The sequence below is a fragment of the Pelecanus crispus genome, chromosome 7 (genome assembly GCF_030463565.1).
Source record: "Pelecanus crispus isolate bPelCri1 chromosome 7, bPelCri1.pri, whole genome shotgun sequence".
Classification (NCBI taxonomy): Eukaryota; Metazoa; Chordata; class Aves; order Pelecaniformes; family Pelecanidae; genus Pelecanus; species Pelecanus crispus.
This window is the reverse complement of record NC_134649.1, coordinates 474,035-497,278: the sequence shown is the minus strand read 5'-3', so window position 1 is coordinate 497,278 and position 23,244 is coordinate 474,035. Positions and strand designations below refer to the sequence as shown.

Sequence of the window (23,244 nt, the reverse complement as noted above, 5' to 3'; positions counted from 1 at the left end):
GTGTTCAAAAAACGGGCAGAGGTGGCACCTGGGGACATGGTTTAGTGGGCCATGGTGATGTTGGGTTGATGGTTGCACTGATGATCTTAGGGGTCCTTTCCAACCTTAGTGATTCCTAGTTTTACTTTCATTAAGAAATAATCCAGCCACCAAGCCAGGAAACACAAAATTATTACTCTCCCCTTAGTTGGTTCAGTGGTGGACTTGGTAATGTAGGTTAATGGTTGGACTGGATGATCTGAAAGGTCTTTTCCAACCTAAACAATTCTATGATTCTATTCTAGCAGTGCAACAGCATTTGCATTGCTGACGGTCACAGCCTGGCCCGCTGCGCGAGGAGCGCAGTTTTTGTCCGGAGGGACAGGCGCTGCGTGTTTCGCCTAGGGCCGTGCTCGGGCAGTTTGGTGAGGGGAGGTGGATGGGGACCCGCGGCAGGAGGTGGTGTGGCGGCGCAGGCACCACATGAACCAGAACCATTTTGCAACGGTTCCTAGCCTGCGTTGACCTTCATCGCCTCCCCAGCCCTACGAGAGGTTAAATTCAGAACTGGCGCTAACACGAACCATCCCGGCAGCGACCTTCTGCTCCGGAGCTTGTGTGTTCTGCTGCCAAGTAGCTTTTCATTTCGAGGATGAAACTCGTACCTTCAGAAGACTTGTGTCTGCCCGTGTGGTGTCAGACCCACGGCGGATTCAAGCCTGCTGTAGTTCAGGAGGTGCTCTGGGCACATGGACCTACGGGGCTGACAGCTCCCGGTATACCTGCAGCCAGAGGCTGGGGTGAGCTTAGCCGAGCGGAGCTTGTGTTTCTGACGCCTCCTGAAGCGTCCCGCCAATACCTTGCAGCTCTGAGAGTGGAACTGCAGCCTGGAGAGGTTTGTTCCACACTCCGCCCCTGGTTACTTTGGACATTTAACAATCCCTGGTCCTCACATCCTCTGCCTGGCCCCTTCTCATCTGCTTGCTTTGGTACAGTGCGGCGGGCAGCACGGTGCTGCGGGCTGAAAGAAGTGGGAGAAAACGAGGAGTGGACAGTGTATTGGACGGACTACTCCATCTCTCTGGAGCGCGTCATGGAAATGAAGCGGTTTCAGGTAAATACCCCCATGTAAAGGCTGCCCAGGAGGGAGGGTGAGACGGGGGCTGTTAATGGAGCAACGTGTTGCACAGTGAAACAGAAGCGTCCAAACCAGCACCCGTGCCTCTGCAATCAGTTCCAGAGGGTGCAGGGTCACAAGCCTTTACTTCTGTTTGTGTCTCTGGTACGGTGCCATCAGCAGCGTTTTGGCAGTTAGTAGTGTGAACTGGAAAGCCGCCAACCCCTTTAATGTAGCATGAAATAAATGGTTCTCGATGACAAATGGCTCCCTGAAGCTGTGATAGTCAAGGGAGGGAGAGCTTCAGGGCTGAGATGGAACAAGCAGATAAATCACGCTGGTGGAGATCAGATAAAGCAGTTGTCGCGTAATCTCGTCCCTCAGCAGACGTTCAAGGCAACCGCAGACCCAGCTTCCCGTTCCATGTGCTGGTTTCTCTGCGCGCAGGCTTTCCTCGGGTCTCGAGGAGGATCCCTGCTGTTCCTTTGCTGATTCCGTTTTTTGTCTGCACCTCTTTCAGAAAATCAACCATTTTCCAGGCATGATAGAGATCTGCCGTAAGGACTTGTTGGCTCGCAACCTTAACCGCATGCTCAGGCTCTTCCCCAAGGAGTACAATATATTTCCCCGCACTTGGTGCCTGCCAGCTGAGTGAGTGATACGCATTAATGCAGCTGAGAACAGGGGTATGAAATTAGGAAGTGGGAGCCTCTATGCTCAACAGCCAGGGCTGGGATGGGGGGCGGGGGCTCTCTGAGATCTCATCTCTTGGTCTGGGCCTTCGTAACCTTCCCTGGAACTGAACGGGGTGTTGAGACACGGCTCTAGTTTCACACGTCTGTAATTCCTATTGGACTGAATTAGCCCGTGGAATGGCATCCTCCACGATGCGTGCCTTGCTGCTGGGCAGACTGCGTGCCGAAGGGCTAAATCTGGGGAGAGAGACCCCCCCCGGAAAGCCAAAGGGCAGTGGGCGAGTGGGAAGCGTACCTCTGCGTTTGGGTGGAAGGTCTCTCTGCAGCCCAGGGTGAACAGGAGAGGCAACTGCCGAGCAGCGTGGCAGGCTCCCTTTCCCCACCGGCTGGGTCGGTGCCCATCGCTCACCCGGGAGGGGCAGGGGACCGGGGCACGAGGCGGTTCCAGCCCACCGACTGCGATGGCTGTCTTCACAGCCCCCTGCGCCCCTGCTGCCTGCTGCAGTAGAGCACGCTGATGGCGGAGGACAGTGGGAGAGTGCAGGTCACTATGCTCATACGTGTACAGTTCGATGTAAGCCATCACCGAATTACTCAAGCTTTGGGGCAGAAGGCCTGGCTTGTCTCATCATATACAGGCAAGCAATGACAGAAACGTGGCTGAAAGAGACCAAAGAGCGCTCGAAGTTTGGGTGGTTGTAAGGAGACAAGACACCCGTTCTTAGATTTTATTCTTACCGCTTCCTGAAGACCTCAAAGTAGGGCTCCCATCACCTGTTCTGTAGCTAAACTCTCCTCATGGCTAGAATGATTTTCTTAATATCTGACCTAAGGCGTCTTTGCTGAAATGCCAGCGCTTAGTACTTCTCCCGTTTGCACTGGCCTTGGAGAACAGTAGTTTGCTGCGTTTTGCTAGTAGTGCGTCATGTCCAGGAAGGCCATGTGTCCTCGCTGTCTTCCCATTTCTGCTGAAGACAGACCTAGTTCTCTCATCTTTCTTTCCAGGCTGCATTTCCTGGACTTGGATTGCTCTTGGCACTGTTTTCAGGGATTTGTCCTGTTGGCCTCTCTCTTTCCCTGTTTGCCTCTCTCTTTCCCTAAACATGGTGCCCACTAGAGAGACGGTGCTTCTCTGTCTACAGCAAAATAACTAATTGGCATATGGGCTCGACTCTTCAAAGCACCGTACTCCCGCTGGAGCTGCTCTTGAAGATGAGCCACGTAACGTGGTAGGCGCGCTCAGCTCGCGAGCCTCTGCACCCTGCTTGGAATGCTCTGGCTGTGGCCTCCTGCCTGCTAATGAGCTGGCATAAAAGGGGACGTAAAGATTTGTGACCTCCTCCTCTGTAGCCGGGGCTTGTTTATTTTCTCCTGCTCTCTCTGTGGCAGCAGAGCCGAAATCTTACTGGCTCCTGTATGCACAGTGGTGACCACTTCTGTGAACCTCCTGGTAGAGATGGGGATGTGTGCAAGTAGAATGTGGAACCAGGAGAGCTTTGTCAGGTCACACAAGGACTTGTTTTTAACTCGTGTAGATCAGGAATAGGTGTACTGTCCCTCTGCTGCAGAAGTTCTGTCTGTACTGGCCTGCAGCACCATGGTTTGAGTACCTGACTGTTACGAGACAGTTCAGAGGCTGTTTATTTGCAGCTTGTAACAGTCACCCCTTCCTTGCACAGCTATGGAGATTTCCAGGCCTACAGACGCGCGAGGAAAAACAGAACATTCATCTGCAAGCCAGACAGCGGCTGCCAAGGGAGAGGTATCTTCATAACACGTAATCCCGAGGACATCAAACACGGAGAGCGTCTGATCTGCCAGCAGTATATCTCTAAGGTAATGGGGACAGCCTGGAAATACAGGTGGAGTACTGCAACCTCCTTGCTCCTCCAGCATCCCGCATCCTCCTTGTGTCCTTTGCCCTACGTCTTCCTGGATCTGCCAGGGCACCGGGGTGGCTGCAGCGCAGCAGAGGCGCGGCGAAAGCTCGCCTTTCTCCTCGCTGCTGAGCTGCCAAGGAGCGGCACAGGCAGTGCGGACAGAGCAGCCAGCCTCGAGGAGTCGGCAGCACGCCTAGCAATGTTTCTTTATCTCATGCTTGCTCCTGCCTTTTTTCTCACAGCCTTTCCTTATTGATGGCTTTAAATTTGACATGCGTATCTATGTGCTGGTCACATCTTGTGACCCACTGAGGATTTTTGTCTACAAGGAGGGTCTGGCCCGGTTTGCCACCATGAGGTACATCGATCCCAGCAGCAGAAACCTGGTAAAAAAGGGATGTTTACAAAAAACTCACATAGTATCTGTAGGTGTTAGTCCCTAATTTGTCCTAGGGGTGTTCCAGACCTTGAAAAGACAGGGACTGGTGGGTTTCATGGGACCCAGCTTTCTTCTTTCCTGTTCTCCCCTCCCTGTGTACCTCCTCCTCCTCCTCACAGGAGGTATTTCAGGAGTGTCTGAAGTAGATCTACTCCTAGGCCCCACGTTTGGGCTGTTTACTGACATTATCTCAGAATCATGGAGTTGTTTCGCTTGGAAGGAACCTTGGAAGATCTCGAGTTCAACCTTCTGCTCAAAACTGGGTCAACAATAAATTCAGATCTGGTTTCTCGGGGTTTCACCCAGTCAGGTGTTGAAAACCTTCAAGGACAGAGACCCCACGGCATTTCTGGGCGACACTCCTACTGCTTCTTGCCTTTATGAGTGTTCTCAAGTCCGCACCATTCCTTGTCCGCCCGTGCCTCAGGCAGAAAAGAGGGACCTGGGGATTATCTGGTGGAACAGCCTAGGAGAGACAGGGAGGGAACTGGGGAAGCAATGTGCAGAGTATGGCCGTGCCCATCTCCAAGCAGGGGTCTGTAACCTGTAAAATCCCAGCAGAAGATGGGCTGTAGTGTTGGATTGCTGAGCTATGGTCACGGGCTGCCCTGAGATCCCCCGGGCTTCTGGCTACCTGCCCTCTTGTCCCAGAGCTGCATGTGTGTATGCCCTCCCTCGCTCCGATACGTGCATGTCTTGGCGCGGTCCTCTGCTTTGGGTGAACAAAGGAAGAGGAAGAATCTGCAGAAATTTGCTGCAGCTTCTGTCCTGAGGAATCCCTTATTTGTCAGTGAGGCCACAGCTGGAAGGGCATTTGTGGAGCTGACTCCTGTGCTCTCCCCCAGAGATAAGGACAGAGGTGCGGAGAGGGTAGAGCTCTGTTAGCTCTAACTTCTGGCTAGAGAGGGAATCACCAGCGTGATTAACTCCTTGCTGCAAGTCACCGCCACAAAGAGACAGAAGTGGGCGAAGTTGGTGGCTAGATTAGTGCTAATGGGGCTGTTTCTATTTACGCTGTGTGGTTAAGAGTAAATGAAAGTCTCTTACGGTTCCTCTCTCAGGATGATATCTGCATGCATTTGACCAATTATGCTATCAACAAACGTAATGAAAACTTCGTCCAGGATGACATGACGGGCAGTAAGAGGTATTGTCTTGTCCAGGTACCGCGATGCCCTGTGCACATCCTGCAGGAAAGCTGCAGCTGGGACGCTGGTTTACTTCCCTCTTTCTTGGGGCAAACGTGGTATCACAGGTCAGCTCTTATCATCTCCTGCCCTCCACACAGGAAACTGTCCACCCTGAATGCCTGGATGATGGATAACAGCTACAACACAACAAAACTCTGGGAAGATATTGAAGATATTATCATAAAGACTCTTATTTCAGCTTACCCCGTTGTGAAGCACAATTACCAAAGCTGCTTTCCGAACCACACTACTGGCTGCGCCTGCTTTGAGATACTGGGTTTTGATATTTTGCTAGACAGAAAGTTGAAGCCGTGGCTGCTAGAGGTGAGGAAGGAGTCTCCTGCTGTGTTGAAGCAACTCTGGAAGCAGCAGATAGCTGAGAGCCGGCTTGTCTGGGGGAGGCTCCAGAACAAGGGGTGGTGGGATGAACAGAACTCGTTTGATTAAAAAGGGCCACCTCATTCACAAAATTAAACAGGCTATGAAGACAAGTAGCCAAGCAACCTGCTGTAGGCTAAGCGGGATCTAAGAGCCTGTTCCCTGTACACCCTCTCTAACAGCAGGGAGTTTCCTGAACCTTAGGACTCCTTGATCTGTAACAGCATCCTGAATTTATGGTAGCTGCCCCACACCCGTAGTCCTGCAGGGTGTGGGATCTGAGTGACCTGCAGTGCGGATGGGCATTACGCTGCAGAAGGACAGAGGCACTGCGCACAGCCTCCTGCTTTCTGTCACTGTTACAGGGAAGAACTTCCATGGAAAGTGCACGGTGGGGCAGACTGGGGCCAGCGAGCTGGCTGCTGGCAGCGCTTTCTGGGAGCCGGGAGTTGCCAGGTTAGATCAGCTGCTTGTTTTGGCAGGTGAACCACTCTCCCAGCTTCACCACAGACTCTCGCCTAGACCACGAGGTGAAGGATGCTCTTCTCTGTGATACCATCAACCTGATAAATGTGCACGCCTGTGACAAAAGGAAGGTGCTGGAGGAAGACAAACAGCGGGCAAAGGAACGGCTCCTCCAGGCCCATCAGACTCTCCGTGCATCCAGGTATTGCTCTTCCCCATAGTGCTGCAGGTCCCCAGTGAGAAAAGACGGGGCATGGCGGAGCAGGATAAAACCAAGGCTGGCTGTCTCCAAATTAAAGCTCCCAAAGGTCGTGGCTCTAAATAGCCTCTGAGAAGAGATCTCCCAAGCCATCTGCATCCTACAAGGAAGAGCCAGGGCTCATCTCTGGGTGCTAGGAGATCTGAGATGCCTGGTGCTCCGGGCCTCATCCCCATCGAGCTGCGCCTGCTTGTCACGTCCTTCAGCGCCGACAGGCAGTGCCAGCGTCCCCGGGCTCACAGTGATGCTCGCAGGACGGACCACAGGGCTGCTTCGGGGACCAAGAGCAGCCGGGGGCACGGGGCCCTTCTCCAGAGCAGGGCTCCTTTCCCAGGGCTGAGGGTTTTCTCCCCCTTCTCTGTCTACAAGGCCATGTTAGATGAGCCTGCTGCCCGGGCTTTTCCTGCCGTGCAGGGCGAGGCAGGAACTCTCTCCAGCTCCCGTTTCAATTAGGAGACCTGAGATAGCTCCAGGCTGGGGATGCTGAGCGCATTAGCCCTGTACTCTGCCTGCTCCTGCAGCCTCGGCTGCTCCGAGCTCCCCGCTAGCGAGGAAAGCTCCCGGCAGCGTGCAGGGTGGCAGATATGCCTTCAATAGGCGCATTTTAACTGAACTTCTCTTGTAACTGGGTTAGTTGGGTGAAAAGGCTGAGGGGCAGGGTGTGAGCCTGGGCGGCAGGGGAGAGATCTGGAAATGGTTCACCAGTGCTCTACAGGTAGAGGATGAAGAAGCGCGGGTTGCGTTGGTTCCCTGCGGTGCGCCCATGTGAAACAGGCTCCCAAATGGGGAAAGATAGGGGAAAGTGCTAGCTAGGCCCTTGTCCCTCAGCCAGTACAGCACCCGGAGCCTCCTACCACAGCTCCCTGCCTGTGCTCTCTCCCGCTTTGCAGGCGTGAGGAGTTAGAGAGCAACCAGGCTGCCTGGCTGTTGCAGGCAGAGAACTACGAGAACTCGCACCTGGGCAGTTACCGGCGCATTTATCCGGCACGCGGAACAGAGAAGTATGAGCCATTCTTCAAGCAGAGCGGCTCCCTCTTCCAGGAAACGGTGTCATCCAAAGCACGAGAGGAGTGTGCCAGGTACACTGCTCCTGCGGAAAAACCCACTCCTCACGGGGCTGGTGTAGAGACCACTTGCTTCCGAGCCCTTCCTGGGAGCAACTCTGCTGCTTAACAGATGCAATTAAGCTGGTCAGAGCTGGAAGGGAAGGGGTCTGCGTGTGCTATGTCACCATAGCAAAGCGACTTCCCTTTGCCCGTGCCCTTGAGAGGCAAATGCAGTATTCCATTGACTTTTGGAGTCTGGAGGCACCGTGTCGCAAGGGTCCTCCACCCTCTGGCAGGCACAGCCTGATTCAAGGGCATTTCATACAGCGGGGAGAGTCTCTTTTAAAAGCACTCCCGGCCCATTTCTTGGCACACTTCTATTACGGTCTATTAGCTACAGAACTTCTGACTGCAGTAAAATGTCCTTGGGTTGAAGGCTTCCTAATAGCCTTTTGCTATTATGGCTCTGATTGAACCAGTGACCGAGGCTACTGTTGTATGGCAGGCAGCAACTGGAGGAAATTCGCCTGAAAAAAGAAAAGTGGGAAGCTGTTACCAGGAAGAAGAAAACAGCGAGGAAAGATGACCTCCGTGGAGAGTCAGCTGGGGACAAATCCCAAATCCATAATAAAACCACAGCTCCTACAACCTGCCTCACCTACAGAAGCACCAAGACGTGGGATAGAAAGGTACCTTGCTCTTGCCAGTGGTTGTCCATGGGGCTCTCAAGGGCAATAACGTGGCTCGGGGAACAGTGCTGGCCCGTGGCTGTCTCCCAAGGAACAGAACTACAAGGTCTGACTCCCCTTCATGAAGTCCGGAAAGCTGACAGCTTGTGCTGGGAGGTACTTGCAAGCATCAGTGTTGTCCCTCCCCTGTTGTGGCTCCCACCAGGATCTTCGTCCCACTCCACCCCGAAGTCTGTAATTCTCCTTTGAGCAGTCTGTGGCTTTGTCTCTCTTGCATGTTGCTACGTCTTCAACTTGGCTGTAACTCAGGCCTTTCTTTCCTAAGGTACAGCGCACACAGTACGACTCTATGCAACCCCAGGATATTGTGGAATATGAGGAGAAGAAAAGAGTAAATGCTCTTCTGCAGCGTGAGAACCTTATCCGAGGCCTGGGCATCGTAGATCAGCTCTCACAGCTGCTCCTCACAACTGATAGACCAGCCGACACCCAGAAATCCTGCACCGTTATCTCCAAGAGCCAGGTAACTGAAGATTGCCCAGATCCATCCTGCAAGGCCAACACAGGAGGCAGGAATTCGCAGGAGGATCGTGAGGAATGAATCACGGGCATTGAGCATCTCTGGTGTGGCTCAGTTAAATGAGATCCAATGTAGTGTCTGGGTCTGTGGGTTTTCATGCCGTTACTGACTTTGTCCCTTTCCAAACGGGCGTGCTGGGGGTGTGCCAGTCAGCCGCATAGAGCCCCTGAGCACCCTTCCCCAGAAGGTCCCTCTCCCCGGTGTTCCAAAGAACAGACCACAACGGTACGGCCTTTTGGACGCTGCTGTCCCCAGCACGCAGCTTAGCATGAGCCGCTGCTTCAGGGCAGCAGTGTGATTCTCTTAGCTGAATAAAATTAATTCCTTGGTAGGCTAGGAACACTAACGTGCTAGGAGTGTGGTGAAGGAGTGCACGCAGCAAAGAGGGACTGAAGGGAAGCGTAGGGATGTCTTAAAAAAAAAAAAAAAGTCTTTAGGTGAATTCTGCGCTGCAAACACCTGCCCCTAAGCATCTTGCCTTCTACATTACACCATTCCCCACGCAGGGAAGGTGACGAGTCCACCACACGCATTCCGACACTAAGTTAGCACATGTGCCCAAAACCCCGTAGGGCTCAGCCCTCGGTCTGGGGCTCCCCCTTCAGTCACCCTCACTCTGCAAGAGCACGCTGCAGCGTAAACCCTCGGCCTTGCCACGTCCCAGACCACCTCGACGTGCGCAGCTGAAGAAAGCCGGGCTTCGCAGAGGATTGCGCCAGGGGAACCGGGGTTTGGACCTAGAGTTAAAGGAGATCTGCGTGGTCATCTCAAACTGCCTCTTGGCTACCACGCCGATTCCCAAACCGGGCTACTGGTGCTGGTCTAAAACCAGACGAGGAGGAAGCCTGCAGTCCGTTGTCTGTGGGCTCCATTAGGCTGCAGGGGCTGTTCTGGAGCGCTGACGGTGACTATCCCCTGCTGCATTGGGGAAGGGCTAGTCCTGGACCGGCAATTAATGAAAAACCGTGCAAGGTCCATTGCCTTCCTGTGGCACCATCTGCTTCCAGAAAGGCTCCCTGCTCCTGGCTGGAAGGATAACATGCCTCAGAAGGATGCTGACAAACTCAAGGCACCAGAGTTGCAGGAATTATTGAGGACCTAGGAGTCTTCTGGTACCTTACAAGAAATTGGAAATAGTCCATTTAATTTAACAAAATTCTAAGATGGGATTTGATCTGTAAGAACGGATGGTAGCTGCCTTTTCCTCTACCAGACAAAGCAGAACAGAACCTGAAACTGCAAACTCTGCCTAAAATCTGGATAATTTTTTCAGCAGCGAAGGATTATCTGGGGGTGGGTCAGATCCTTTATCACTGGAGTCTTCCCAGCCCGCTCTGACATTTCATTCCATAAACCCTGCTCCAGCTCAGCCCAGATTTGAATCTGGGATGTGATTGTGGTGTGCCTGGGGAGAAAATGCAGGGCGATGCTTTAGTGAGCACCGGTAGATGACGGGAGAAGACTTTCCCTTCCCGTCTCTTTGCCAAGGCCTCCGGAGCTAAGCTGCGGCTGCTTTCTTTCCTTCCAGCCGCAGTTTCTCTGGGATGCGCTCGGGGGCCAGGAGGCCCACCGCTTAATGACGCTCATCCCCGGCTCGCTCCTGGGAGGTCCAGCCCGGCCTTCGGGATGGCGTTTCATATGGAACCCCAGAGCCAACGCCGAGCTGCCAGCTGACCCGGGCTCGGATCCTGCTGCCGCAGGCACCCTCTTAGTTCAAGGCCAGAGCATCCCTTACTGTGAGCATCACAAGGTGCAGCGAGGCCTGCGGGCACAGAACGTGGGCTGGCTGCGCGGCCAGGCAGCAGGGACGGCAGCGGTTCCCCAGCCCTGCACCGAACCCCAGGGGCTGCAGGTGAGAGGCCAGCGGCTCCCCGGTGCTGGAAACAAGGCTGAAGGCTGTGAGTACGCGTTACCTTCCTTTGGCTCTGAGCGTCCGCATGGCAGAGGCTCAAGTCAGTGAGCTGGAGCCGTGGGCAGGCGTTTGGGAGCTGTGGATGTTCCTGGGCTTGCTGGGGTGGGAGGAGCAGGCGGGCTGGATGGAGCTCAGGGTCCCTCGGGTGCTGGGAGCCTGTGGTGGGGATGCTGTGCTTTTCTCTGGGAACTGGGGACCACTGGAAGTCTCTGCCCAAGGCCCCCAGTAGTGTCCCATTTGCAAGGGCAAGGCAAAAAGTGGCTGGTTTCCCAGGACCAAGGGTTGATGTGCTGGGATGGGGGAGCAGGAGAAGCCCAGAAGTACTTGAGAGTAGGGTCAGGAGCACAGCGAATGGGACAGCCAAAGGGGCACATGAGCTGCGGGAAGTACAGAGGAGACGCTTGGTGACGCAGCATGGACCCCAGCCCTCGCTCCCCCCATGCTGCTGCCCACGGCCCACCCTGCCAGCCCTGCCCTCGGAGCTACAGCCACGCTCCCACCACCCCCCTTCACCCAGCCCTGCCCGCCCCGGCTCCCCCGCCACCGGCTCCAGCCATTTGCAGCCGTAGGGGCAGGGGGGAGCAGGGGCAGAGGGGGGTCTGCCAGGGCATCGCAGGGCTGAGCGCCATCACGGAGGGCAGCAGCAGGCTGCTGACCCGCAGAGCTGCCGGTGTCTGCCTGCCCCCACGTCTGCCTGTGCTCTTCTAGGTGAAGCTGGCAGGCCGCCCCTCGGTGCAAGCGGCTGTCACCCGGGATCCCCAGCCAGCGTGGGGACCGACAGCTTCTTCAGCCCTGCCGCGGCCCAGGAGCTCCCCATCGCCTCCACCGCCCACGCGCAGCACGCGTGTGCCTCGCACCGTGCCAGCGCCTCGCACCGTGCCAGCGCCTCGCACGCTTGCAGCGTGAAAAGCACAGGTAACGTGGCGGAGGGGACGCCCACGCTGGGCTTTCCTCCCCGTGGGTGCTCGCCGAAGAACCACGGCTGCCGGGCGGGGAGGGTTGCCCCGGCCAGGCCCGGGGCCGGTTGCTGCACCCCGTGACTGGAGTCCGGGCCCCAGCACGGCTCCCGCTGCAGACCCCGGGCAGCTTTGCCGGGCTGCGGGCTGGCGCTTGCACCCCCGCCTGCACCCCCCTCGGCAGCAGCCGAGACCCTCGGCCCCGCGCCCCCCGAGCACCGGCCCGGGGCCGGGCCCCCCGCGGCGGCCGCGCCGAGCATCCCCGCGGCGCGGGGCCGAGACCCGGCCGGGCCCCCCGCGCCTCCCCCGCCGGGGCCGCCCCGCCGCCGGCCCCGCCCGCTTCCCGCCCGCCGGTTCCCGGCCATGGCGGCCTTGCTGCGGCGGGGGCTGCGGGCGGCCGCGCTCCTCACCGGGGCCCCGCGGCGGGCGGCGGCGGGGTGGCCCGGGGACACGGAGCCGCCGGACCCGGTGCTGGAGGAGGCCGAGAGGTGCGGGGCGGCGGGGCCGGGGGCTGGGGCCGGGGTCCGGGGCACTCAGGTCTCTCCCCCGCAGGGCCCGGCGGCGGCGGGCGGCGGCGCGGATGCAGCGGCTGCGGCGGGAGCTGGGCGGGGGGCGCGGCCCCCCCGAGCGCACCCTGAGCTGGCGGGCGATGGAGCAGATGCGGTGAGCGGCGGGGACCGGGACCTGGGCCGGGGCGGGCTGGGGGGGGACCGTGCCCCGGTGACCGTGCCCCGGTGACCGTGCCCGTACCCGCAGGTTCCTGCGGCAGGAGCTGCCCGAGGAGTGGCCACCGGAGCGCCTGGCCCAGGGCTTCGGCGTCAGCCCCGAGGTGGTGCGGAGAGTGCTGCGGGGCCGGGGCTGCCCCCCGCCGCGCCGCCGCCTGCGGCAGGACGAGAGGGCGCGGAGCGCCGCAGCGGCACCGGTACCGGCCCCGGCAGCCGGCCGCGAGGTGCTCGCCCCCGACGGGACGCTGCTGTACCGGCTGCCGCGGGGCTGGGGCGGGCCGGGGCCCGGCGCGCAATAAACGGCTGGAGCGGACCCGCCTCCGCCGCGCTGCTTCCGCCGCGCCGGCCATGGGCTCCGAGGCGGCTCTGCTGCTGGAGGCGGCGGACTTCGCGGCCAGGAAGCACAAGGAGCAGCGGCGGAAGGACCCCGAGGGCACCCCCTTCATCAACCACCCCATCGGTGCGGAGCCCCGCCGGCACCCCCGCACCGACCCCGCCGCCCGCCCTGGGAGAGCCCCGGCACCCGCGTCCCGCTCCCGGGGGCACCCCTGCCCCGGAGCGCTGCCCGGCCCCGGAAAGGAACCCCCGGGACCCCCCCCCCCCCGTGTCCTGGAGCACTGCCCAGCCCCGAGAGGGAGCCCCCGGGACCCCCCCCGTGCCCTGGAGCACCGCTTGTCCCCAGGAAGGATCCCCTGGGGCCCCCCCCCCCCCCGTGCCCCGGGGCGCTGCAGTCCCCGAGAAGGAGCCCCCGGGACCCTTCCCCCCCCCGCCCCGGAGCGCTGCTGTCTGTGGGAGGGAGCCCCCGGCACCCCCTCCTGCTCCGAAGCACCGCCGGCCCCGGGAAGGAGCCCCTGGGACCCCCCGGTGCCCCGGAGCGCTGCCGTCCTCGAGAAGGAGCCCTCAGGACCCCCCCCCCCCCGACCCCGAGCGCTGCTGTCTGCGGGAAGGAGCCCCCGGGACCCCCCTCCTGCCCTGGAGCACCGCCTGGCCCCGGGAGCCCACCACCCCGGCCCCTGGAGAGAGCCAGGTCCCCTCTCCCATCCCGGGCACCTGAGTAGGGGCAGAGCCCCCAGAGCGTTGCCCCCCACCCCCCGGAGACAGCCCCCACGCCCCAGCCCCGGGTTCAGCTGTGGGGGCTCCCCCCACGCTGCTGCCCTGCCGTGGACGGTGCCCACGGGATGGGCCCCTGGCCCCCCAGCCCCTGCCCAGGGCCACGCTGGGCACCCCAGCCCAAGGCTGTCACCCCGCGGGACGTGCCCGGGGCGCATCCCGGGGGACCCCCCTCACTGCCCGGTTCCCACCTGTGTCCCCCGGCAGCCGCTGCCCTGGCCCGCAGCTCCCCATGCCCCCTTCCCACGTCTCATCTCTGCGTCTCAGGCGTAGCCAGGATCTTGTCCCACGAGGCCGGCGTGACGGACATCGTCGTGCTGCAGGTAACGCCCTGCCCGCAGCGGCCTGGCCCCGGGGCCCCCACCATCCCCGGGGCCCCCCACCATCCCCGGGGCCCCCCACCGTCCCCTCCTCATCCCAGGCCGCCCTCCTGCATGACACGGTGGAAGACACGGACACCACCTTCTCCGAGATCGAGGAGCGGTTCGGGGAGGAGGTCAGGCACGTCGTGGAGGAGGTGACGGATGACAAGACGCTGCCCAAGATGGAGCGCAAGCGCCTGCAGATCGAGCGGGCGCCCGGCAGCAGCCCCCGGGCCAAGCTGGTCAAGCTGGCCGACAAGCTCTACAACCTGCGAGACCTGAACCGCTGCACTCCGCAAGGTAGCGCGCAGCCCGCGCCCCGCCGGCGGCACCGGCACCGCGGCCCGGGCACCGGCAGCCCCCGGGAGCCGCCCCCGGGCATGGCGGGGGCTGCCCGGGGCTTAGGCTGGGGCCGCTCCTCTGCCCGCGGGGCCGGTCCCTGCGCGACGCCGAGGGGCGGACGAGGCCTCCGGGCGGGCGGCGGCGGCGGGGGGTGTCACCGGTCACGGTGTCAGGGCGGGGGCGGCGGCGCCGGTGCCGGAGGAGGAGCGGGACCCCGGCCCCACTCTGCAGCGCCCGGGCGGGGCTCGGCGAGCGGCGCGGCCTCCAGCCGGCGGGGGCAGACGCTCGGTGCCGGCGGGGCCGCGACCGGCCCCGGCCCCTGTCCCGCCCCGGTGCTGCCCGCGCCCCTCCCGCCGGGCCCACTCGTGTTTCCCCCCCCCCCCGCAGGGTGGTCGTCGGAGCGCGTGCAGGAGTACTTCCGGTGGGCGGCGCGGGTGGTGGCCGGTCTGCGCGGGACGAGCCCGCCGATGGAGGCCGCGCTGCAGCGGCTGTTCGAGGAGCGCGGCCTCGCCCCGGGGCCGCCGGGGGCCGGGGCTGCGGGGGGGCCGTGAGGGGCGGGGCCGCCGTGAGGGGCGGGGCCGGGGGGCGCGGCGGCCAATAAACGTGCGCAGAGCTGAGGGCCCCGCCTCCCCGCGTTGCCATGGCGCCGGGCACTTCCGCCGCGGGCCCGCGGCCGCCTTCGGCCGTTCCGCTTCCCCCGCTGCCCGCCATGGCCTTCGCCGGCCGCCGCGACGTGCCCGAGCCGCCCGACTTCGGTATCCTGAAGCGGCTGGCGCGGGACCAGCTCATCTACCTGCTGGAGCAGGTCCGGGGCGGCGGCGGGGACCGCCCGGGGCGGGGGATCGGGGCCGGGGTCGGCCCGGGAGGGCGGCGGGCGGGGGGGAGGCCGGGCCCGGGTCCCGCAGGGATCCCGCGGCGGGGGCGGGGGTTGAGGGGGTCGGCCCCGGGTGGTGGGGAGGGGCGGGTCGGCCCGGGAGGGGCCCGGTACCGCGGGGGGGATCGGCGCCGGGACCCCCGAGGCAGCCGGGGTCGGACCCGAGGGGCAGCCGGTGAGGTGCCGGCCCCACACCCCGCCTGCCCTCAGCTCCCCGGGAAGAAGGACCTGTTCATCGAGGCCGACCTGATGAGCCCCCTGGACCGCATCGCCAACGTCTCCATCCTGAAGGTACTGCAGGGGCTGGGGCGAGCGGCTGCCCACTGCCCGTGCTGCCCACACTGCCTGTACTGCCCGCACTGCCCGTGCTGCCCGCTCACACCCCGGCCTCTCCCTGCAGCAGCACGAGGTGGACAAGCTGTACAAGGTGGAGAGCCGGCCAGCCCTCAGCACCAGCGACCAGTGAGTCCCCCGCCACGGCAGCACCGGGGCTGCCCTGCCTGGCCTGCAGCCGGGCCAGCGGCCCAGCCAGTGGCACCGCAGCCGGGCCAGGCCAGAGGGATTTGCGGAGCAGGAGGCAAGGGGGCCGGGGGGGCAGGTGCCTCTTCCAGCTGCCAGCTCAGGATTTGGCTCCGCTGGACCATGAGGGTCCCAGGGCAGAGCTGCGGAGGGAAAGGGGCCGGGAAGGCAGGGCCAGGCATGAGGGGCCTCTCACTCCCCTCCATCGCTCTGTGATGGCAGGTTCTGCTTCCTTGTCCGGCCACGTATCAAGACGATGCGGTACATCGCTGGTGAGTGCGAGCAGCTGAGGGCCGTTGTCCGTCGCCCGCTGTCAATGGGCGATGCCCCAGCCCCGTGCTGAGGCTCGGGCTGCAGCCGCTTCGCGGGCACGCACAAGCGTGGGCAGTGTCCCACACTGCGTGGGCTGAGGGTCGGCGCTCTGGGCTACCGGCGCCGAGGGGGCTTGAAAAGGGCTTTGGCAAGCCCACAGCCTTGGCAGACAGGCCTTGTGCCTGGGGTTTTTCTCTCTGCCGGAGGTATTTTGGGTCCTGTGAGATGAGGGACCCTGGACCTCATCAGACAAGAGGAGTTGTGCTGGTTAAGGGGGTGGGCAGCCTTTGCAGAGCCCACGCGGTTTTTGTCCGCAGATATTGTCAATGCTGACAAGATGTCAGGGAGGAGCAGGAAGTACAAGATTATCTTCAGCCCCCAAAAGGTTGGTCTGACCACGCTCTGCTGCCAGTTACCCCATCGCTTTGTGTCTGCCCGGCCTTCGTGCCTTCCACCCCTTCTATGGGCACCAAAAGTTCTTTGTTTCTAACCCAGAAACGTTTCATTAAAACCAAATGCAGCGATGCCTGGGAATAAGCTGATCCCCCCTCCCATCGCCAGATCTTTTCTGCACACTTGGAGCCTGGCTTGGCCCTGAGGGTCTCTCCTTCTCTTCCAGTTTTATGCTTGCGAGATGGTGCTGGAGGAAGAGGGAGTCTTTGGTGGTGAGTGGGGCTGTGGTGTCTGCCCCTTCCCCTCCCCGCAGGCTGGCTTGCCACAGAATCCCAGTTGAATGCCAGTGCTGGGATCCCTGTGCTGGCAGGGACGGGGGTGTGGGCAGGAACTGCAGGTTCCCTTGAGCCTGGCTGCCTGCCTGCAGGCAGGCATGCACTCGCCGCAGTGTCAGTGCCTCTCCTCTCTCTTCTGGGAGGAGAGAGGATCCTGCCACGGATCCCCGTGGAAAGGCACCATCTCTCTGCTCCCCACCCCGCTGTGTGCGGGGCTGTCGCGGTTCTTGGGGCTGTTTTTGCCGAGGGCTGGGTAACTCTCACCTTTCCCTATCCCAAACTCAGATGTCACCTGTGATGAATGGTCTTTCTACCTGCTGCCCTTGGACGAAGACATCATCAGCATGGAGCTGCCTGAGTTCTTTCGCGACTACTTCTTGGTCAGTGGGACGATGCCGCCGGGACGCTGCCCTGCGGGGTGGCAGCCTTTCCCTCGCTTGCCTGTTGGGCTCGGGACAGGAAAGCTTTGTTCAGAGAGCTGATGCTTGACGTCCTGCTCCGTCCCCTCAGCCCTCACTGCAGGCCCTTGTCTGCTTTCCCGGGGTGGCTTTTGACGGGGGCAGCTGCTCTGACGGGCTGTGGTGCTTCTCCTCTGCATGCAGCCCCCATGTGCTGGTCCCTCCTCTGCTCCCCCCCAGGCAGCTTTGGGGCATCCCGGCACATTCCTGTGCGTGTTCCTCCTGGAAGCGCCAAGCCCAGGGCCCACTCCATCCCCAGTCCATCTCCAGCCAAGTCCCCTGACATGGCAGTCATTTTCCAGCCAGCCTGCTGTCGTGGTTTAGCCCCAGCCAGCAGCTCAGCACCATGCAGCTGCTCGCTCGCTCCCCCTGCCCTGCTGGGATGGGGGAGAGAATCGGAGGAGTAAGAGTGAGAAACACTCCTGGGCTGAGATAAGAGCAGTTTAATAATGGAAATAAAGTAAAATAGTAGTAGTAACGATACCAATATACTAATAATAGTGATAATAATACACAAAGCAAGTGATGCACAATGCAATTGCTCCCCACCTGCCAACCGATGCCCAGCCCGTCCCCGAGCAGCGATCACAGCCCCCAGCCAACCCCCCCAGTTTCCATACTGCCCATGACGCCGTATGGGATGGAACAGCCCTTGGGGCAGTTGGGGTCAGTGTCCTGGCTGTGCCCCCTCCCAGCTTCTTGTGCCCCTGGCAGAGCAGGGGAAGCTGAAAAGCCCTTGCCTGGTGTCAGCACTGCTCAGCAACAACTACACCATCTGTGTGTTACCAGCATTATTCTCATCCTAAACCCAAAACACAGCACTGTGCCAGCTGCTAGGGAGAAAATTAACTTTGTCCCAGCCAAAACCAGGACACCTGCCCAGACTCGCTCCCCAACATCTCATGATCCCTGCAGGAGGGAGATCACCGCTGGATCAACTCCGTTGCTCGAGCCCTGCAGTTACTGAACTCCCTGTACGGACCTTTTGGCAAGACCTATGGGATTGGCAGGTGTGCCAAGGTAGGGCCCACGCTGCTGGGCTTGGCTGGCGCGTAGGGACACCTCTCCGGTCCCCCTAAGGGGTACAGCTCGCAGGGGATTGAACCCCATCAGCCGTGTGGCATTGTGTCGCCATGGATGTGGCACTGTGCTGCTGCCTCTTCCCAGGCGGCTCAGGGGGCTCGGCAGGTTTGCGAGGGGCCCTGCTGTCCTGCATTTCCCGGCCCCGTGCTGTACGTGCCGAGGTTGGGCAGGGGAGCCGCAGCAGTGTCTTGCTGCTCGTTGGGGTGTTGCGGAGCACCCCGTGCCCTGGAGAGGGAAGAGCTTGCACCCAGGCCTGCTGCAGCTGGTTGTCCCCATGTCCTGGCTGGCACACCACAGCGGCACATGAGGGGCTGGTGCTGGGGCAGGCTGCAGCCCTTGGTGGGAGCCTGGGGCTGCTCTCCCATGCTCTGGCACGCTCTGTCCGTCACAGATGAGCTACGAGCTGTGGCAGGAGCTGGAGGAGGAGAGTGAGGGCGATGGCCAGGGCAGGAAGCCTGAGATTGGCAACGTCTTCCTCATGGACAGAGGTAGGCTGGAGCGAGGCGGGCAGCAGGCGAGCGCCGGCTGAGGAGGAGCAATTTGGGTCAGCAGCTTGCACGGTGAAGGATGTCCCAGCGAACGGGGCATGGAGAGCCTGTGCTGGCTGCAGGGAGCAGCAGGAGGCACAGGGTGGCTGGCTGCGGCGGTCGAGGCTGGGCAGGCAGGGCGGGCAGCGAGGGCAGGCAGGGAAGGTGCGAGGAGCGGAGCGGGAGGGCAGCCTGAGCACTGGCTCTCATTGCAGACACGGACTACGTGACGGCACTGTGCTCCCAGGTGGTGTACGAGGGGCTGGTGGACGACACCTTCCGCATCAAGTGTGGTAGGTCGCTGGGGCAGGCGACGGGCTGGCGCGGGGCTCCGCACCCGTGTAGGGGGAGTCTCCGGGGTTTGTGCCTGGCATCATCAGACCCAGGGCCTGCGTGCTGCAGCCAAAGCTGTTCCCCGCGGGGCCAATCCCAGTGCGGGGTGCTGCTGGAGGCTGTCTGCAAGGACAGCCCTCGATCCGACCAAGCAGCTGGGCGGGCATCGCCTGTCTGCTGCCTTTTGCAGCAGAGCCGATGTGTGCTGGGATGTCGCTAGTGCTGGGGCAAAGCAGCTCTTCATCCTTCTCTGCAGGGAGCGTGGATTTTGGGCCAGATGTCACCTCTTCTGACAAGAGCATTAAGGTGCTGCTCAATGCCCAGGACAAAGTGAGTCCAGCTCGCGTGCCTTGGGGGAAGCGGGTCCATGCTCTGGGTGGCACCAGGGAGGGGAGCCTGAGGAGGGGGTGGGCAGGTGCTGCTGGGCCTCAGGGCGCAGGTTGGGATGGGTCTGGGTACAGAGACCAGAGAAACATGGTCTGCAGGCACAGCTCAGCTCCTGTAGTCAGCAGAGTCCCTGCGTGCAGGGGCGTGTCGTGCCGGCCAGTTGGAATTTTGGGGCACTGACCTCCCCGGTGGGGATACCACCTTGTCTCGCTGCTGGTCAGGCTGCTGGTGAGCATCAGCTCCGGGTGCTGGGGGCTGTGGCTGGCATAGGGGAGTGTGGAGCCCGGCGCCGACTGCTGTGGTGCTCTCTGCAGGTCTTCAGCCAGATTCGGAATGAGCACTTCTCCAGCGTGTTTGGCTTCCTGAGCCAGAAGTCGCGTAACCTGCAGGCGCAGTACGACGTGAGTATCGCCCCGGTGCGTGGGACGCCCGCGGTGCCGTCCCTCTGCAGCCGGCTCACCTCCCTGGATGGCCTTTCTTCCGCAGCGGCGCCGCAGCATGGACATCAAGCAGATGAAGAACTTTGTCTCCCAGGAACTGAAGGGACTAAAGCAAGAGCATCGCCTGCTGAGCCTGCGTAGGAGCTGGGGCTGGGATGGCGGGGAGGGAGAGGCCCTCGGCTGCTGCAGCGGGTGCCTGGGCTCCTGAGGAAAGCGGGGGGGGGTTGAAGGGCCTTGCCAGTCCCCAGGAGGGGCAGATGATCTGAGCAGTGGGCAGGGGAGCAGAGGCTGTTAGTTCGTGCAAGTGTCCATAGTGGGGCCGGGGGGACAAGCTCTATGCGGAGCCTGTTACGCCTCCAAAGCGTCCATCTCTCTTGACTATGCAGATATTGGTGCCTGCGAGTCCATCATGAAAAAGAAAACCAAGCAGGACTTCCAGGAGATGATCAAGGCTGAACATTGTGAGTGCTGTTCCCATCTGTTGCTACCCCTGTCCCAATCCTTGCTCCCCACCCTCCGCTCCAACCCACTTGCCCCAGGCCTGAGGAGCCTCACACCTGGGTGCCCGCTGCATGACCACAGTCCTTCCAGACCATTTGTACTGGGGTGGGTCCTGAGATCCTAAATAGGGTCACGCCGCGTCCTCAGAGGGAAGGTGCGTGGTGGGGTAGGAGGCCCAGCATCGGGATCCTGCCCTGTTCCCCGGGGCTCAGGGAGGGAGGCTGAGCCCAGACCCCAGCTCAGGTAGCTGGTGACAGCCCCGTGACGCTGCCTTCTCCCCCGCCACAGCTCTTCTGGAGGGCTTCGACATCCGCGAGAGCACCAGCTTCATAGAGGAGCACATAGACCGGCAGGTGAGGCCATGCCAAGCCGGAGGGATGGGCTGCTCCGGCCACCCCGTCCCAACACGGGGGCTGCAGGCGGCTGACTGCTGCTCCCACGCAGGTGTCCCCCATCGAGAGCCTGCGCCTGATGTGCCTCCTGTCCCTCACGGAGAACGGTGAGGAGCCTGGCTGCGCTGGGCAGGGAGGGGGCCCTCCAGCCTTGGCACGGAGCTCACCCTGTGCTCCCCACAGGTCTCATCCCCAAAGACTACCGCTCCCTGAAAACCCAGTACCTGCAGGTGAGCGTGTGCGGGGACTCGCAGCGGAGCAAGCATTGCGTCGGACCGGGCTTCCCCTCCCTGCTGCAAGGCACCGGGCAGCAGCGCTGCCCAGGGATGCTCGGGCCATCTCTGCAGGACAGCCCCTGCCTCTGCGGGCTCCGCACGAGCCCTGAGCTCTGCCTGCCCTGGCCCTTTGCCTGCGGGGTTGCTCTAAGCAGCCTGTACCTCCCCATGCTCGCAGCTGGGGCTCTGTGCTGATCCGGCTGCCCCCTCCCGCAGAGCTACGGGCCTGAGCACTTGCTGACCTTCCACAACCTCAAATGCATTGGGCTGCTGACTGAGCAGTCAGCTGGAGAGACCCTGACTGCTGTGGAGAGCAAAGTCAGCAAGCTGGTGACAGATCGTGCTGCCGGTGAGAGCCAGCCCTCCCTGCCCCGCGAGTCCCCTGGGCTCTGGGGAGCCCTGGGGCAGAGACCTGCCCCGTCAGGAGCTGCTGCGTCGGAGCTGGCTGGAAGCTGGTGGCAAACGCGGATGCTGCAGGCACAGGGTGCTACGAACGGGGCGGTGGGCTCTGCCCACGGGGGCAGCAGGGCTGGCAGGCACCGCTGCCAGCTCTCTTCTAGAGCCAGGCGCTCTGCGCGTCCCTCTGCCCAGCCTGTGGCTGTGGTTAATCCAGAGGCTCTGAGCCGTTTCTCCTCATCTTGTTTTCCAGGAAAGATCACAGATGCGTTTAATTCTTTGGCCAGGAAGAGCAATTTCCGAGCCATAAGCAAGAAGCTGGGGTTGGTATGTCCTCGTGGGGCTGCTGGCTTGCCGCTCTGCCCACATCCCCACTGCTGCCAGAAAAGCTCTGGTCGCTCTGTGCCCGGGTCTGCAGGCTCAGCACCCCCAGAGACACGCACTGCACGGGGCCAGACCTGCTCCTGCTGCTCCAGGGAGCGGAGAGGCTTCTCCCCTGGACAGGGAGTCACCGCGGGCTTCCCGGTGTGCCCTGACTCTGTGCTCCGGCAGTGCAGCGGAGGGCCGGGCGCTCCAGCCGTGCGGGGCCGGGGCTCACCTCACCCCCTGCAAATGCTGTGGCCCCGCTCCAGGACTGTGCTAGCTACACGCAGCTGCCTGGCACTGGCAGGGCAGCTCCGTGGCCTCGGTCCCGGGGTGGCAGAGAGGTCCTGGGGTAGAGAAGTGATGTTTCTGACTCTGGCCCCCCAATGCACAGCCTGCTGCAGCTGTGTGTTTGCTGGCCCTGGCCCTAAGGCAGTGGGGCAGAGGCTTGCTCTGGGCGCCTGTCCCTCCCTGTCCGCCTGCACCTCTGAGGGGGTCGGTGAAGCCCTGAGCAGGGTGGTCCCGTACCCAGAGCATCGCCTGTCTCTGCAGATCCCCCGGGTGGACGGAGAGTACGACCTGAAAATGCCTCGGGACATGGCTTACGTTTTCAGCGGAGCCTACGTCCCCCTGAGCTGCAAGATCATTGAGCAGGTGAGCCCGCCTGCCGATGGGGAGCACCGCGCGCGTCCCCCCCAGCCCTGGCTTCCTTCTGGGGGGTCTGGCGGGGGTCTCTGTGCCCGGGGCTGGCAGTGTTCGTCTGCCGGTCGGTGCCTCCCTCCGCTGAGCTGGGCCCGAGACTGACCCCTTCCCTGTCCCTCAGGTGCTGGAGCGCCGGGGCTGGCTGGGCCTGGAGGAGATCGTGCGGCTGCTCAACGGCAATGAGTTTTTCGTCTCAGGTAGCACCAGTGCCAGGCTGGGGGCAGGTGGGCCTGGGGCTGGTGGGTCCAACAGCGCTCTGCCCGGTCCAGACAGCACCGTGGAGGACAATCCCGCCTGGGAGTCCCAGCGCGTCATCCTCGCCGTCTTCCTGGGGGGCTGCACCTTCTCCGAAATTGCTGCTCTTCGGTTCCTGGGGAAGGAGAGAGGTAGGAGCTGTGGCGGGGACTCCTGCACTCATGGCGTAACGCTGAGCAGTGGCCGTGCCCAGTGTCGGCGGTGGCTAAAGCCCCTGTGGAAGGGGGGTGGCGAGATCCATGGGCCCTCCCGGTCCGTGCTCGCGGGGAAGAGCTATGCCCCGGGCTGGGAACCCGGCCGGGAGCGCCGGCTCTGCCCCACGGCACGGCCCGGCTGGCGCGGCACTGTCAGGGCCTCTCCCCCCTCCAGGGTGCAAGTTCATTTTCCTGACCACCGCCATCACCAACAGCGCCCGGATGATGGAGGCCATGATCGAGGCCAAGGCGTGAGGCCAGGCCGTGCCCAGCTGGGGGGGGGGGGGGGGGGGGGGGGCAGCGGGGCAGGGGCTGGGGGGGGGTCCGCTGCCCTCTGGGCCCCCTGTGCCAATAAATGTCCCTCCTGGCACGGCTCTGGCT

At 61.9% G+C, this 23,244-nt stretch overlaps 3 protein-coding genes across 5 annotated transcripts; all 3 read left to right on the top strand.

The window, feature by feature from the left end:
* The first annotated feature begins 1,057 nt into the window (after nucleotides 1-1,057).
* Nucleotides 1,058-12,223, top strand: TTLL13 (tubulin tyrosine ligase like 13). The gene is given in 16 exon segments (XM_075713449.1): nucleotides 1,058-1,093; nucleotides 1,617-1,747; nucleotides 3,471-3,627; nucleotides 3,914-4,057; nucleotides 5,172-5,257; nucleotides 5,399-5,624; nucleotides 6,161-6,345; nucleotides 7,293-7,481; nucleotides 7,954-8,137; nucleotides 8,463-8,660; nucleotides 10,252-10,615; nucleotides 11,338-11,616; nucleotides 11,648-11,827; nucleotides 11,830-11,939; nucleotides 11,941-12,073; nucleotides 12,138-12,223. Coding segments are annotated over 16 exon segments (2,673 nt in total). The 5' UTR covers nucleotides 1,058-1,072.
* A 435-nt stretch (nucleotides 12,224-12,658) lies between these two features.
* HDDC3 (HD domain containing 3) lies at nucleotides 12,659-14,675 on the top strand. The gene is made up of 4 exons (XM_075714114.1): nucleotides 12,659-12,770; nucleotides 13,688-13,743; nucleotides 13,842-14,082; nucleotides 14,512-14,675. Exons 1-4 carry the CDS (start codon nucleotides 12,659-12,661, stop codon nucleotides 14,673-14,675), a joined length of 573 nt encoding a protein of 190 aa, XP_075570229.1.
* Nucleotides 14,676-14,833: 158 nt separating this feature from the next.
* VPS33B (VPS33B late endosome and lysosome associated) lies at nucleotides 14,834-23,118 on the top strand. Of its 3 annotated transcripts, none has more exons than XM_075713451.1 (23): nucleotides 14,834-14,929; nucleotides 15,209-15,289; nucleotides 15,402-15,460; nucleotides 15,740-15,789; nucleotides 16,147-16,214; nucleotides 16,449-16,494; nucleotides 16,843-16,937; nucleotides 17,931-18,035; nucleotides 18,490-18,586; nucleotides 18,841-18,918; nucleotides 19,215-19,288; nucleotides 19,660-19,746; nucleotides 19,832-19,922; nucleotides 20,172-20,246; nucleotides 20,575-20,639; nucleotides 20,731-20,785; nucleotides 20,862-20,908; nucleotides 21,170-21,302; nucleotides 21,603-21,676; nucleotides 22,265-22,366; nucleotides 22,536-22,611; nucleotides 22,684-22,800; nucleotides 23,039-23,118. In XM_075713451.1, exons 1-23 carry the CDS (start codon nucleotides 14,834-14,836, stop codon nucleotides 23,116-23,118), a joined length of 1,851 nt encoding a protein of 616 aa, XP_075569566.1. The 3 variants fall into 3 exon arrangements, with proteins under 3 accessions (XP_075569566.1, XP_075569565.1, XP_075569567.1); XM_075713450.1 differs by having other exon boundaries at nucleotides 15,399-15,460; XM_075713452.1 differs by lacking the exon at nucleotides 15,209-15,289 and having other exon boundaries at nucleotides 15,399-15,460.
* The last annotated feature ends 126 nt before the right edge of the window (nucleotides 23,119-23,244 follow it).